Source organism: Micromys minutus, assembly GCF_963924665.1.
Source record: "Micromys minutus genome assembly, chromosome: 9".
NCBI classification, from domain to species: domain Eukaryota; kingdom Metazoa; phylum Chordata; class Mammalia; order Rodentia; family Muridae; genus Micromys; species Micromys minutus.
In genome coordinates, this window is record NC_137978.1 from 25,082,058 (window position 1) to 25,098,635 (window position 16,578).

Sequence of the window (16,578 nt, forward strand, 5' to 3'; positions counted from 1 at the left end):
GCAAGACAGAAAAGGCTTTTGAGAAAACAGCCAAGGCTAGAAAGCTTCTAAATATTTATAACACTTCATGAATTGTTTAATAATGGCTTTATCCACACCAATTTGACCCAAAGTATCACACATCTATGGTTCTATCAACTGAATTTTTATGTATATTATAAATATTAATTTCATTGTATTATGTATTTAATTAAAATATACAATTATTTTATATTTTATTGGAACAATATTATTGGATCATGTGCTATTTAATTAAAATTTATAATTACATCCAGAAATAGAACCAGAGACTCTGAGGATAAATGCAGTGAATTTTTGATGGAATAGCAGTGAGGGGAGGCAAGTTCTTGGCACAGTAGAATCTTTCCGAGGGCATTAGAATCAGTTGTTTGTAGAACAAGTGGAAGCCATTAGAATTCCTTCCAATAAGTCATGTGATGCCTCTGATGAAAAGAGGATGTCTTGTTTCATTGATTGGGTTTGTGGAGCTCGTGCTGAGTCCTTTATGATAATAATTTCCTGCCTATGTTCGTACTGGGTTAGTGCAGTTCCCAAAGTGAATTCACTCACCTTACCACACTCTTCTGGAAACCAGTAAGCAGACATTTTCTCCTTCTATCAGATAAAAAAATATATAATTTCCAGATTGGTTGAGATTACTAACTACACTAAAATCATGTAACTTGAGTGTACCCAATGGGGACTAGAACTCAGCTCCTCCCTGATGCCTGCTACAGATTCTCTCTTCTGTTTTGTCTTTCTAAACCAAGCAGTTGGCTAAAGAAAATCCAAAGATGGATTGTTGTGACACACTATGAGTATCGTATGTAAACCATCCACTCTACTGCCAAGAGCTGGCTGCCCACTTGGAGCACACGGCCACTGGGAAGGCTTAAAGGCAAGGCAACTGCGTAGGGCACCAATTAATTTCATATTGGTTGAGCAAATATTTCACAGCCTTTTTGGGTTTATCCCCCTCTCTCTTGATGAGTGGTTACAGCCTCTTTTTGACAGATTGATTTTGAGTGCAGGGCATCTTTCTCTCACCACACTCGCTGCCAGTTTTCCAGGCTTTTCCCGGGGTTGGATGAGGTGAGAGGTAAGTCATTTATAAACATAACTCGCCTGACTGGTGGAGGCAGGCTGAACGCTCAGAGAGCCCTTCTGTGCTTGGAGCCTGCTTTCATGTCTTAGAAATCCTGATTTATTTCAGGACAGGGAAAATCTGAGCCAGTTTGCAGGGTGGAAATTAAAAATCTTAAAACTGTGCATGAAAATCACATATTCCAAATGGCCTGGTTTAGACATCACCCTGCACCGTTGATCAAATGTAGAAGTTCTTGAAAAGAAATGGGGATTTATGACTATGTGTAGGGCCAGGGAAAGGCTCAGTCCGTATTTATTGGTCACCTCAAGGAACTCCACTGACTGTACTTTAATATGCTTTTGTGCCTTCGGGTTTCTGCTTTGGAGATTTCAAGCCTGCAAATGCTTATAGATTGGAAAACATGTGGGTTTGGTTGCAGTCTGTTAACTTCAGATTTGGGGAGAAGGACTATATATATTTATTTGGACACATTTATCACACAGCATACAGGCATGTATATGTATGTTTTTATTCCTTCAGATTTATGCCTGTGACTATCTCTAGGGCAGAAGCTTGACTTTATTTATCTGTCTCTCCTGCCATGGACGCTCTGCTGAGTATTATTATTTAGTGACCTTTCATTAAGCACCTCCCTGTGCTAGGTCTTGTGCTAGTGGCAGGGGGTGGGGCAGAGACAAATGCAGAATGGACTTTTCCCAAACCAATGTTACTTTCAAACTCATAGGAGTACAATGAAAAAATGCAAAAGGCCCAAATCATATAGCTATACAAATGTTTCCCTTCTTTGTAAACTCAAGGAACAAATACTGTTTCTGACTCACCTCAGGTACATGAGGAAGAAGCAGGGATGTCTGTGTCAATTTATTCTTCTTTAGCCAATGAAGGATGACATGAGCCCATCAGGTCCTGGGTATGGACGTGTTGGTGACAGTGGTGTAAACGTCATCAGTGAGTTTTGTGGCACGGTTGTAGCTATTTTTCACATAAATCTTCCCACTTAAAAAGCTGGCCCTCTTCCCAGAAGACTTTCCTTCTATTTCTTCTTTTTCTTTTTCTTTTTATTATTTGTTAAAAGTAAATATTTTTGTTAATTATTTGAGAATTCAAATATATATATATATATATATATATATATATATATATATATATATATATATATATATATATATATATATGGTGTAATTTTGAGATTTATTTTGAGTGCTGGGCATTTTTCACTCAGCATATTATCTGTCATGTTCCCCATAGGTCCTCCCTTTAATTCCTCCCAGATCCACTCCCACTTGTCCGCTCACCATCCAACTTCCTGAACTCTTTATTTTTTACATTTAATAACCTGTCAACTCCAACGTGTCCTGTCCATATACTGCTGTGTATTAAACTCCTCCACTGAATCATGGCTGACATACCAGAAGCCATGTCCTTAAGAAAATCGACTCTTCCTCCTCTAGAAACCATCATCTTGTCTATTGGGCATGGGTGAGGGAGGGGCCTCATATCGATTGGCTTTTCTTTGCACAGGCGGCCATGTCTGCTGTGTGCTCATGAGTGAAGCTGTTTCGTCCATTCCAGAAGACACTGCTTGGCCCTGCTTCTTCCTTATGGCTGGCCCTTACAACCCTTCCACTCCTTCTCTGCCATAGTTCCTGAGTTTTGGGAAGGCTGTGATGTGGGTAGATGTGCATTTGTAGCTGAGCACCCCACAGTTATTTATTCTAAACACTTCGACCAGCTGGAAATATTTTTTTTTGCATTAACCACTATTTACTGCATGAAGAAACTCGTCTGATGAGGTCTGAGAGCTACACTAATTTATTGGTATAGGATATGCATTTAGAAGGCAGTTTGACAGTAAGTCTATTTAGTAAAATAACTATAGTGATCGACCTCTGGGGACCAAGAGCTTCCCAAACATGGGTTTGAGGTTTTCAATACCAAGCTTGTATTTCCTTCCTTAAAGTGAGTCTTAAATTCACTCAGAAAGTCTTTCCGACTCCTCCCTGGAGAGTGCGTTGGGCAGGTGCGTGAGCCGAGGCGCTGGCTGCATGCGGAGGAGGACTATGAAGCTTCCGAACACCCTGTTCACCGGTACACCAGGGGTTGGAAAAACCACACTAGGCAAAGAACTTGCATCCAGATCAGGCCTGAAGTACATTAATGTGGGAGATCTAGCTCGGGAAGTCTGATCAGCGGGTATCATGGAGTCTGGCAAGATGGCGTCTCCCAAGAGCATGCCGAAAGATGCACAGATGATGGCACAAATCCTGAAGGATATGGGGATTACAGAATATGAGCCAAGAGTTATAGATATTGCAAGACAAAGAAATCAAACCCCTTTGCCATTGATCAAGTCATATTCAGGTCCTAGATTGCCTCCTGATAGATATTGCTTAACTGCTCCAAACTATAGGCTTAAGTCTTTACAAAAAAAGGCACCTACTCCTGCAGGAAAAATAACTGTTCCAAGGCTAAGTGTTGGTTCAGTTTCTAGTAGGCCGAGCACTCCCACACTCGGCACACCAACTCCACAGGCCATGTCTGTTTCAGCTAAAGTAGGCACTCCGATGTCCCTCACGGGGCAGAGGTTTACAGTGCAGATGCCTGCTTCTCAGTCCCCTGCTGTCAAAGCTTCCATTCCTGCAACATCGGCAGTTCAGAATGTTCTTATTAACCCATCGTTAATTGGGTCCAAAAAAATTCTTATTACTATTAATATGGTATCACAAAATACAGCCAATGAGTCAGCCAATGCACTGAAAAGAAAACGTGAAGATGATGATGATGACGATGATGATGATGATGATGATGATGATGACTATGATAATTTGTAATCTAGCCTTGATGCATGAAACGTGTATTCTTGGTCTTGGATTCATTGTACTGAAAGCATGTTCGATGTTTTAAAGCTGTACTTTAGAAAGTGGTGTTTAATAAGTATACTTACTATGCTTTTGGATTGAAATGTTCGGTTTTACTAGAACTAGTAATGGTTTTTCATCTCTCCCTTTATGCATAAAAAATAAACTTGTCATTTATCAATAAAAAAAATTCACTCAGAAAATCAGTTGTTATCCCCATAATATTAGTTCCAATTTTGTGCCAGTGGGTTCTTTGCACCTTTCTTGAGTGTGACATTTAAGCATTTGCATTACATATAAGGTTTTCTGCACATGTCAGATGTTGACTTCCTCATAACAACTTCTAAATAGCAATAAGCAGCTATTCTCATACAAATATAATCGCAACGTATAATCAGGTTGTGTGTATATGTATGTATGTATGTGTATGTATATATACACTATGCTACACACACACACACACACACGCACACACACATAGCCATGAAATCGAAAGGGAGGAAGACGAGGTATATAGGAGAGTTGAGGAGGTGGAGCAAAGGGAACAGGAAGTGAAGTAATTATAACCCCAAAAACTAAGTGACAAAGAAACAAAGTAACAGCAGGCCCTCTGCTCACACTCAAGCTCTTGACACTTGTCCCTGACCTTCTCACTCTCCCTACATCAATGAGTTATCAAACACTTTGCTCTTCATCCTTATATCCCGTTGCTCCAACTTATCACAGCCTTTGAGGCCACCATACTCAGAAGCCACCACAGCCTATTGTCTCCTAACGGGTTCATTGTTTTTGAAGGCGAGAATCTCCTCTTCCTTAGAGCTCTTCTGTGAATCCCAGTGCAGCTGAAATAGACTTCAGACCCTCAGATGTCCTAAGGGTACTTTATGGCTCTCCTCCTTCTATCTCTTCAACCAGTAAAGTGTCCTTTCTTCCTTCTCTTCAGTAACATGGACATCTTCTTTCCCAAGTGCATTTCTGCTTCATGATGTCTTCTTTACTAGGAATGTTTCTACCATTCTCCAGCCAGCCAGCTCCTGCTTGGTGTTTAGATGTTAGCTCAAACATGCCATACATCACATCCATGGACTTTCCTGAAGGTCTGATTGCCTTTTCACAAGTGTTTCCTCTTTTTTTCTTTATAGTATCTATCAGATTTATTTTGCTTGATTGGTTGGTTGGTTAGTTGGTTAGTTGGTTAGTTGGTTGGTTGGTTGGTTGGTTGGCTTTTTTAATGCTCATTCCTTCACTGGAATATAAGACTTACTGGGGGAGAGATGGAACCTTCTGGCATTTGTCACTATTATGTATACAGTGTTAAGTGAGAGCCTGTGATTACTGAAAGCATTTGCTTAACATTTATAACAGTTTAAATAAAAAAATAATAGTTGAAATAAAAGACCAATAGAATGAAATTATTCAAGTATGTCTCACAACATCAGTACATATTTTTATTTAGTCTGTAATATTTCTTAGTAAAGGAAACCCATGTGTATGTGTGTGTGTGTAAGGGCATTGTGATTGTATGTGCGTACATGTGTGTGCATGCATGTGAGCATGGTCATGTGTGTGTATATGGGTGCTTTCCTATGAGTGAGTCATTAATATTTCCACTGGCTTTTAAATTTTCTTTTATTCTCAAATATCCAACAACATATGCATGGTATTTATTGTCCCATTTATGAGAACCTGAGTCACCTACCTTCAGTCCATGTACCCCTAAGTGGTTCATTCTACATTCTCAGGTCTGATACCCAGGTGAGAACTGGCCATCTTACTCTGGCAAGAGCTGTTCTATAAGCTGTTGCAGCCTAACTTATTATCTAGGTAAACTGTGGCAAGTGGAGAGTGGGGTGCCTTGCTTGAGCCAGAACAGTGTCTCTGCCACCTGCCAGTGAATAGAGATGAAACAGTCAGGAAGTCCGGGGAATTCAAACTACAGGCCCAGCCGATGCTCATTGACAGAAACCACACTTAACATCCTGTTCTTGGTTTGAAGTGCCCTAGTGGTCCTGAGGGCAGGAAGCCCAAACTCGGCCAACTCAGTGCAAATGAGATTCTCACTCATAATACTACCCAAATAGTACATTTACATGAAAGAAACCATGCAAAATGAATACAGACAAGCATGACCTGCCTGGCATATATTTTATTTCTTTTTTTTTTTTTTTACTCTGATGTTTCTGAACACTTCTGGGGGCACTTAAATTTTCCTCTACTCACCCATCATCCTGTCTTGAGACAGAGGGGATTTTTCACACCAACTATAGCAGAGCCTGAGAGTGCTCTGTGATGTGGGTACTGAAGGACAGGAACGTGTCAGGAAGATCTGATCAGCCTAACCTGGAAAAAGAGTGTGGGGGACCTTCTCAGGGCTGCTCTAGCTGGGGCTCTCTTAACTGCCTGTAGGTCCTCACTAGGGCCCTGGGCTGGTTTTTTTCCCTATGTTTGAGATGTTGCTGCCCCGCTTTCATGAGCTCCCATGAGCCTTCTTGCTACCTGGACCTGTTCCATAGACATGGACACTGTCCTCTGTGTCCAGGACCAAGCTGTCACTGAAGCTCATTTCCACTCCTTGCCTACGGTGCCAACTTGTTCTTTCTGCCGAGAGCACTTGTCAGGCTTGTGACAAATACAGCATCAAAAATGAAGGGACATGTCCATACACACCACCATCTTCTGTCTTCAGGCCCTATGGGAGAAAGGTCTCTGGGCAGTTGAGTCAGACATCTGTCTGTGATCCTGAAGACCATGAGAAACATTAAACTTGATCCTGTTTATTTCATGGTTGCAATCAGGATTCCATTCAATCTACCCATGACTGAGTTCTAGACCCCTTTCTATGAGAATGTCATTTAAAGAACCTCTTTGGTTTTCCTTGGGGTTTTTGTTTAATGCTACTTCCTTGGCCGTGAGTGATCTTAACTAGGTTTCTTTTTGTTTTGTTTTGTGTGTGTGTGTGTGTGTGTGTGTGTGTGTGTGTATGTATGTTTTTTTTCTTTTTCACACCTCCCCACCCCTGTCACTGGTTATTCATCTATAGGCTCAATTCTAGTTTCTTTTCTACCATGTAGTCTTCACGAAGGGCATAGCAACTAAGAGCTCTGCATGTGGAGCTGTTTGCCCAAAACTCAGATGATTCACTTACTAGCTATACAGCTTTGAGTCACTTGCCTATTCTCCCTGCTCCCAGTTAGCATATCTGTATAATGGGTATAATGATAATATATGCTCCACGGGACTTATATTTATTGAGTTAATACTTGTAAAGTACTTGGGACAGCTAAAGTGCTCAGTATTGCATTCTTGTATTATATAATCCTGTTGCATGATATCTGATCACATTGTGAACCCCAAGATTGTGTTATTTACAAAAAAAGTGTTTCTAGTTGTGGCATGGCTCACTCTTAGCACTCTCTGACTGGACTACAGACATGCCCCTATAACACAACTTTAGTGCAAACAAGAAAGGCCAAGTTAGTTTGTAGAAGGATGCACCTGTGCTTGAAAGTGATGTCTAATTGAATGACAGATGAAGTGACAAACCAGAGAAAGATGTGACAGAAGATAACATACCCAGCTCTCACAAGGAGAGAGAGAAGGAAGGGAAGCTGCTTAAAAGAGCAGTGCAAAGAGAGAAGAAAGAGGCAGTTTGGGGATAACTGAACAGAGACAGGTTGAAGAGAGAACAAGCTAGACTCACTCCTTGCCTGGGGTACCAACTTTCTCTTTCTGCTGAGAGCCCTGGTCAGGCTTGTGACAAATGCAGCATCAGAAATGAAGAAATGTACACTTCTGCATCACCACCACCTGCTACTATCTCTAGATCATGGGAAGAGAAGTCCCTTAGACATGTCCTTAGGACATACCTTTAATGCCAGAGAAAGAGAAGTCAGAAGACAAGAACAGATTGCTAGAGTTAGTCTGAGGCCAAGCAGAGTAACTCAGGAGAGGCTGTGAGAAACCAGATTAAATCACTCAGCTTGGGGAGGAGTTTGAGCCAGGACAGCTGAGTTGAATCAACCAGACAGTTCAAGAAGAACTAGGAAGGGGTCAGTTTATTTAGTAGTAATATGAAAGCATTCTGTGCCTAGAGAAGATTGTACAGGGGCTAGAAGCTTCCAGGCATAGGTCTAGGTTAGCAAATGGAGCCTTGGAGGCAACAATTAATTCAGGAGATTAAAAGATACTTTACATAATCCAGCTGCCTTCAACTCCTATCTTTATTTTCCCTTAGGGTCTTTGTTTGTTCTCTGAATAAGTGTTTTCAAAGATGTGTCCCTTGGGTATCTTTCATGGCACTGGACACAAGCATCACCTAGGATACTGTGTCAGAAGTGTTGCATGTTTGAAATCTGCTTAAATCGCATTTGACTACTGAAAGAAATGAGTTTTGCTTTTGTTGTGATTCATTTATAGAAACCGATGTCCTACCTACTGCCTATCAAGCTGTTTTTTAAAACTGCACTTTTCAATGATAGAAGTAAAAGACCAATGACATCTGCTCAGTCTTCAGACCCAGTTTTCATCCTTTTCCTTACTTTCTTTCTGCCTCAAGAGGATGCTTTCAGGAGCCTGTGTTTTATCCTGTGGTGTCCAGCCAATGCAAATGGCTGTCAATTGAGTGGGGGGACTGACAGATTGGCTTCTCTATATGCCCTGCTCACTGTTATGTGGAGCCGGCGTTTCCTGGATCCTCCTCTCTGAGCACCTTTGTCCAGTGACTGTTCCAGGTGCTGCTCCAGCCTCTCCTTCTTTCACTTCTGAAAGCAGTAATGGCGCTTCCATACACTGTTTGTATATTTCTGTTTTATTGTTGCTGTTGTACAGATGTTTTCCTACTTTATTTATTTATTTATTTTTTAGAATATCAGGATAATTGCTTCTGTATTTTATTAATTCTTTTAGAATGTGATACCTTGTAGTTTTGTCACATTCATCTTTTGCTATCTTTTCTGAGATCTATCCCCTGTTCCACACCCACACAACTTTGTGTTCTTACTCATCGATTTAAAGCTAATGAAAACATTGCTTTGGGGGGACAGTTTCTACATTACTGTCTAGTTTTTATTTGTTAATGTATTCAGTGCAGCCACCAACTCTAATTACTGCTTCCCACCTACTCTTGAGTGTGGTGCACAAACTCTATCCTATTTTTTTTTTTTACCTTAAATAGTCCATTAATCATTTTAATTCTTGGGTATCATAATCATTTTAAATTGCTGGATAGTGTCCCTTTGAGACGTACTTAAGATTTTTTTTCATTACAATTGACTCTTTCCCACATTTTGGCTGTAGTTATAACACATTGCTGTGAGTATAATCTTTGGCATATTAAGCGGCACATTTGGCTATTAACTCATCAGTGGATTATTGTACTGATTAGGCCAGAAATTTCATTCTCAAGGAATCAAGTTAATGGAAATGAATATTTTGTGAGCCTCACTCTTATTCCCAAATTTCAGATTCAGAAATTCTATTTCAAAATACAATCAGTCATATTCCTTTAAGAACATATTTGAAATATATACAGGTATTTCCCATTCTTGTTCCATATAGTTTTTACTTCCATTTCTTTATCTTTCTATCAATTCTATCTACTGGATTCAGTGCCGACCTTGCTTTTATAACTAAGGCATCATCATTATTACCTTTCCTAAAGTGTTATGCAAACTTAGTGCATATTTAACTGACGACTAATATGTCAGTCTTTTTATTTTTATTAGTTATTGAGAATTTCATGCAATATACTTTCATCATCCTCACACACACCCCCAGATCTTTATAGATTCACTCTATAATTTTTTGCCTACCTCCCCCACCCCATCAAGGCCAATTTGAGGTGCCCAAATATATTTGAGTGTGTGGTTTTCCACTGGAGTGTGGTCAAATCATTAGGAGATGTACTCTTTAAAAAAAGCCAGATCCTTATTTTCATAGTAGATTAAAACCTGCTAATTACTCCTTGGCTAGGGGTGAATCTTTGCTCTCCATGCTGGGATTTGGTTGGGTTGGTTAGGACTGCACAGGTCTTGCATGATGTCATGACTGCCGTGAGTTCATATGTGCAGTTGCCCTGTTGTTTGCAGAAGACACTATTTCCTTGTGGTCAGCCACTGTTTCTAGCTCTTACACTGTCTGCCTCATCTTCTGCAATGATGGACGGGCCTGTGGAGGAGGTGTGTGTGGTATATACTTTCATTTAGCTGGGCATTCTGCAGTCTCCTGTGCTCTGCACTTTGTCCAGGTGTTCTTCTCTGTGTTGCTCATCATCTATTGCAACAGAAGCTTCTATAGGAGATGCCAATCTATGGGTGTCATGATAAGTCATTGGGATGTGAGCTTTTACAGGGATCACTGAGAATGGACGGAAAGAATAGAAGAGCTGGAGGTGATGGGGAATACAAGAAAGTGCATTTTCAGGACACAGAAGGCCAGTTACACATATGAACTTACAACAGTATACTTGTGACTGATGTTATTTTGTGTGCCACAGGGGTCTTCAAATTAATCTTTTTATTTTAAAATACTGCATTGTCATACTTATCTTCTTTAACTAAGAGATTTCTTTATAATTATTTAAGGCAGGGTTTCACTAGGCACCCGAACTTGTGATCCTCCTGGCTCAGCCTCCTGGTTGCTGGAATTAGAGCCTTAATGCCACCTTATTCAGTGATGATTTGATGTTTTAGTGGCCACTTAACTTTTGCTCTTGACTGTGAGAAGTGTGTTCTTGCTTTCAGTCGTCTTGTGTTCTCAGCGTGGTTTGGCCCTGGGGAGCCACCAGGACATTTGACTGCCTTATAATACCATCCCTTACATAAGGGGGGCTTTGGAAGGGTTGCCGACTGGCACGGCTCACTCCCCTTTGTGGAAGCACGCTTTCCCATATTTCCTGCTGCCTGCTGCCTGCATGAAGCATTTCTGGGGTGGAGGGTTTGGTGACCGTGCCTTAGAACTCTTTGTTTGATTACCACTTTATTATGATCGCCTTCCCTTCTACAAGTACTATCTAAATATTATGATGAGAAATGAAAATAAAACAAAAATACTGACAGATGAAAGAGGGCAACCCCTCATCCACTCTCCTTTCTCTGGGAACAAAAGAACAAAACAATCCTGGGTTTGCATAATTGGCTGCAGCTGCACACACAGACCAGCACGCTAAGAGACCGATGTCCGCCATGTCCACTATGCCTGCATACCTGTGTTTGCTTCACATGTACCCAGGGCAAAGTGTATGTAAGCCGAATGGACCAGTCTTCTCGGCTGACACAAGAGGTTGTTTCTCCTTTGAACTATTCGATGATGCTGAGCCTGTGGAGTTAAAGCTTCTGTCTTTTTGCTGTCCACATACTGTTCTCAAGAGAAAAATGTCTTCTGGTATCAAAACAGAAAGGCTGATCATCAGACCAATCACACCTGCCTTTGTAGGCTTCATCCCATTGGTAGGAAACGGAACCTTCTGCAAGTTGGCCCATACATGTGAGATCCTTCAAGTCTATTGTGATCTCAGGTTATCTGTAGACATGTATGTGTGTATCCTCGTTTTATAGATGGATTTATAGATTAGTACCATTAATGGTCACAAGTTAAACAACTTCTCAACTAGCTGTGTAGAACTTTGGACTTGGGTTTACACTGCTTGATTTTGAAGTCACCCTAATCAGTGTAACCAGGAGGGCTTATTGAGCTATGAAATCAGCTTCTGCCTTTCTCTATACTTCATTTTTCAAAGATTCCAGCATCACGTCTACTCTCTTGCTCTCAACCACTCTGCTCTAACACTCTCTCTTTCTGCTGTCTGAAAATTTCCTTTAAGGACAGGGTTGGTTAAGGCTCAGATGGTCTCTGGGAAGAACTGCACAAAGTAGGTGATGGTGGGCTGTAATGATTTGAATAAAAATGGTCCCCACATATGTTTGAATACTTGGTCCCCAGTTGGTGGCGCTGTTGGTGGAGGTCGAGAGGCTGTGGCTTTGTTAGTGGAAGTGTGACACCAGGTACAGGTTTTCAGAATGTAAAGAAAGTCAGTTTAGCGGTTTCTCTTTGCTTCATGCTTGCAGCTGGAAGGTGTGAGCTCCCAGCTCTCTCTTCTAGACACCATGCAGCCACTCTGCCGTGAAGACGCCTATCTGGAACCACAAGTGAAACGAAACTCTCTCTTCCTTAAATCTCCCCTGGTCTTGGTGTTCTTCACAGCAACAGAGACTGACACATGGGCATTGTTGGTTTTCATGAAATTCCTAGCACTTCAAAGACATGTGACACATAAGATGCCAAAGAAATTTTTGATAAAAACATACTTCAGAAAGGCTCAAGAGAACCTTGCTTTCCAGAAAAAAAAATTTCAATGAATTAATATATTAATATAAATTTAACTTTTACTAAGATTCTTACTACTGCTTTTTAAAAAATTTTATTGGATAATCTGTATTTACATTTGAGATGCTATTGCTTTACCCTGCCTTGCTCCAATCCCCCCCCCATTCCTCTCCATTTGCCTTCACAAAGGTGCACTCCCTCCTGATCTCCCTCTCCACCTCATTGCCTTGGCATTCCCCTACATTGGGAAAACATGGCCTCTCTGGAACCAAACCCTCTTCTTACATTGCTGCCAGACACTGCTATCTTCAGCTACATATGCAACTGGATCAATAGGTCTCTCAAAGTGCACACAACGGTTGATGTTTTTGTTCATGGGATTTTTGAAGGGCTTGGTTGGTTGACAATGTTGTTCTTTCTATGAGGTTGCAACCCCTTTCAGCTCCTTAGATCCTTTCTTTAGCAGCCTCATTGGGGTCCTCGAGTTCAGACTGATGGTTAGCTGCAAACATGCTCAGCTGTGTCTATATGACTCTAACATAGTCCCTGAGGAGGCATCTCTGTCTGGTTCCTGCCAGTAAGTACTTCTAGGGATCAACTATACTGCTTGTATATGTGACCGCATATGTGGAGGATCCCAGGATGAGGCGGCTTCTGAGTGATCTTTTCCTCAATCCCTGTTCCTCTATTTGACTACTACTGCTTTTTGAAGCCCTGGTGTGATATGATTTCACTCAAGATCTCTTAGTTGTATTCCGTCATGGGACCTCAGGTCTTCAAATACCAAGATGTTCCTGGGAGAGTAGATAAAGAAGACTCTTCAAAGGATTGGCTTAAAACAAGCCAGAAAGTCTACATTAGGTGCTTAGCGTCTCTGTAAGGTTTGGATGCAAGGCATTGGGGTCAGCACTATGGATGTTAAATCAGAAGTCCTGGTTTCCACATGAAATTTTGGTTATTTCTTTGTCCCTGGGCAGGTCCCTTGTACTCTCTGAACTTAAAATATTTCTCCTATAACTGAGACAGAGATGAAATTATTGATTCTCCGTCATTGTGTGTTGGTATCTGGGAGCATTTTTACTGTCAGAGTGGTCATAGGTAGCCACAGATAACATAGGTGACAGAGGGGAACAGCCTCCTATGAACTGCTTCCCTGTGGACATGGCTAAGCTAGACCGTGGTGCTGGAAGCTTTTTTTACCTTTTCCATGTGAGTCCTTGAACAGTGAACACCTCCCACCCACAGTTCTGAGGACATGTTCGTGTGTGAATGTGATGTGCAGGCATTGAACTGAACTCAAAAGAATGTTTCAGGTTTGTTCTTGGCAGAGTCCTCTTTTTCCCTGTTCCCTAATGAAAGACTGGAAGGCCAAGGGAGGCCTCACATGGCTCTTCTTGGCTGTTGTCTCCCTCTTTAAACAATGGCTGGATGCGTTCTGAGGAAACAAGAGGAAACATATGGATTGAATTTCCCCTAAGCACGCTGCAGCTAAGAGTGGGTTGGAAGCTGGCGGGAGAGGGAGTGGTGTGTGTGTGTGTGTGTGTGTGTGTGTGTGTGTGTGTGTGTGTGAAAGCTTTGGCACAGCAGGCCAAGAAATCTAGTGAAACCAGATTATCAAGTGACGTGGGTAGGAGGGTCCATAAGCAATGGCCAGGTGTGCTTACACTAGTCACAGGGGAGCAGGTCTTTACAGAGGGTCCTCGGCCATCTAAGATGTATATGATAGGATGTGAAGAAGAGGTAGTTACTGTATCATGCCGAGGAGTCCACAATTTGGCATTCTCAAGGATATGAATGTTGAGGGATCCTTCCTGAGGAAGTTGGGTCTAACTCTGTCCTGTACCTCCTGCAGAGACTGACAGTGTGACAGTGTGGGACATAATTTTGTTTAACCAAAGCAGCATTAAACCATGGGGAGAGGTAATGGGGCTCTTGATGCCATATGTGAAGACATCAACTTAAAGGACAAGAAGTGGGGGGCGGGGGTTGCTCCTCTGCTGCCATACAGGCTGTGTTTTCTCTCACATGACTGACTCTGCTGGCCCTTGGCTGCCGGAGCTTCCAGCTAAAGGAGACCTAAGCTTACAAGCTCACAGTTCCTTAGGACTAACAAGCCACGCAAAGTTCCTCTGCCATAAATGCATGAAAACTGAGCATAATCTGAATATATTAAGTCCTATCCGTTGAGAGTAAATTCCTAAAATATAGCCCTGGCTGTTGGTGTGGTTCATTCTGAGTACTCACCATTCATTTCCCCTGGGGAGCCATGAGCCTCATTTCTGCCACCTTCCTCTGAATGAATCTCTTCAGTTAATGTGTACCACTAACAGTAAGAGATGTTTCTACCTCATCCTTATCCCTCAGATTATCGATCTGGCTTGATATTTTACTGACAATTGTCTATCTCTTCTGGACTGGGTTTTGGATTGGTGCTCCCTGGGAGAAGGAATGGTTCTATTGGGCTCAATCTTCATCCATGGCTTCTAATTTGTTTTAGTCTGGCTATGCCATTTTGACTATCTTGTCAGCAATGAGTTCATCAGTTTTTACTTGCCCTATTGTTCCTTTTTTATAAAGTCTGTTCTTTCTTATTCAGAAAGGCTTGATGGGTTTCCTCAAAAACATCTGCATAGCAATTATCTCATTGTAATTACTGACCAGCTACTTCAAAGGGCAGAGAGTAGGTGCCCAGAGAAACAAAATGATCAAAATAGCAGAGCCCTACTCAGTTCTGAGTTATCTATTAATGTATATGGGTAATCTATATAGTATAATGTATATGAGTAATATATTAGTTATCTACTAATGTATATGGATTCCATGAGAAAAAAGCACTGGACAAATGTCCTCAGTAAAACTTTCTTCAGTTGGATAAAATGTTTAATCAAATGCCTGACTTCTGTACTGAAAGAAGTTTACTCAGTAGCTTCACTGATGAACCAGAGCTACTAAGAAATGTTTGATAGCAGGACTAATGTTTTTCCTTGTCTTCTTGATGCCCAGAGAAGTACCTGGCATGTGTTAGACAATCAGTATAGCGATTGTACTGAATTGAAAGCCAAATCTATTGAGCTATTGACAGAGTTTTGGTTCTAAACAGATTATCAGGACAACTAAACGTTCAGCCTGCAGTAAGATTAAACCATAACCAAGATGCCCAAGGTATTAAAAAGAATGCCAGACAACATCCCTTAAATTTTAATCTTGGCAGCTAGTTCATATCTGACTTCCCCTTTCCAGGATATCCCTCTTTATTGTCCTGTCCAAATCATGGAACTCTTAAAATATTCAGTTGGCTTAACACTGAGCAAGCCATTTCCTTTCTTTTTGATAAATATTCCAGATTTTGAAAGAACACCTCTAAGAACCAATTTTACAATGAGATTTATTTAAGAAAGGATGTCTATAAAAAGTAAATGTTTTTAATGTCCCTTGGATGACTCAGGAGGCTATATTTTTTTGAAAAGCCTTGGCAAACACAAACCCTGGGAAATATCTTAAATACAGTGGTTACAGGTACTTCAAGTGGAATCAGTAACAAGTGAGGAGTTCACTTGCTATGTTACCTCCCTCACACCAGAGGGCACTGTGCAAATTGTAATTATTTTTTCTTCATAGAAACTAAAGGTCAAGCTATGGGATTATTGGTTTTCTCTCACAAGGTTCTGATAATGTATCAACCTCCACACACCATCAAACATCTGGTGCAAACCATTCAATTCTGTTATAGCAGGAAACAGCTGTAGATTCTATATGCTGACATGACTGTATTTTAATAAAACTTTATTTATAGACACTGATCTATGAACTGTACACAGTTTTCTTGTGTCACAAACAGTAGTATTACTTCTAACATTAAAATTAGAAAAACCATTCTCTGATCACAGGCTTTAAAAATCAAGCAGGCCAGGGGGATAGGTGAGATATAGTTTACTGATTCCAGGACCAGTTAATTATAATAAGAATAATAGTAACAGAATGGCAATTTACTATTATGTGGTAAGTCCTATATACTTTCTTCAACCTAACTCAAAGTGATAAACGAAGACCTAGAAGGTTCAGATGGTCAGTGGTACAAAGTTAGTAAATAGATAAACTCAGATTCCATGACCTAATCTGCCAATCTTAGGTTCTGGGTCTCTTGTCAATGGCTTAGTCTCTTCATCATGCTTTTCAGACTGCTTCATTATTTAAGACTCATGGTTAAGACCTTCAGGCTTGAGGACTGGGCAGATGACACAGTGGGTAAAAATTTGTTCTACAGACCTGATGTCTGGGCTTGATTCCTAG

At 40.9% G+C, this 16,578-nt stretch overlaps 1 protein-coding gene across 1 annotated transcript; it reads left to right on the forward strand.

Moving 5' to 3' along the window:
* Positions 1 to 3,306: 3,306 nt before the first annotated feature.
* On the forward strand, positions 3,307 to 3,939 carry LOC308424005 (transcription initiation factor TFIID subunit 9-like; the record flags this gene model as incomplete). The annotated part of the gene is made up of 1 exon (XM_080920838.1): positions 3,307 to 3,939. The coding sequence occupies one exon, from the start codon at positions 3,307 to 3,309 to the stop codon at positions 3,937 to 3,939; it is 633 nt and encodes a 210-aa protein (XP_080776964.1).
* Positions 3,940 to 16,578: the final 12,639 nt, after the last annotated feature.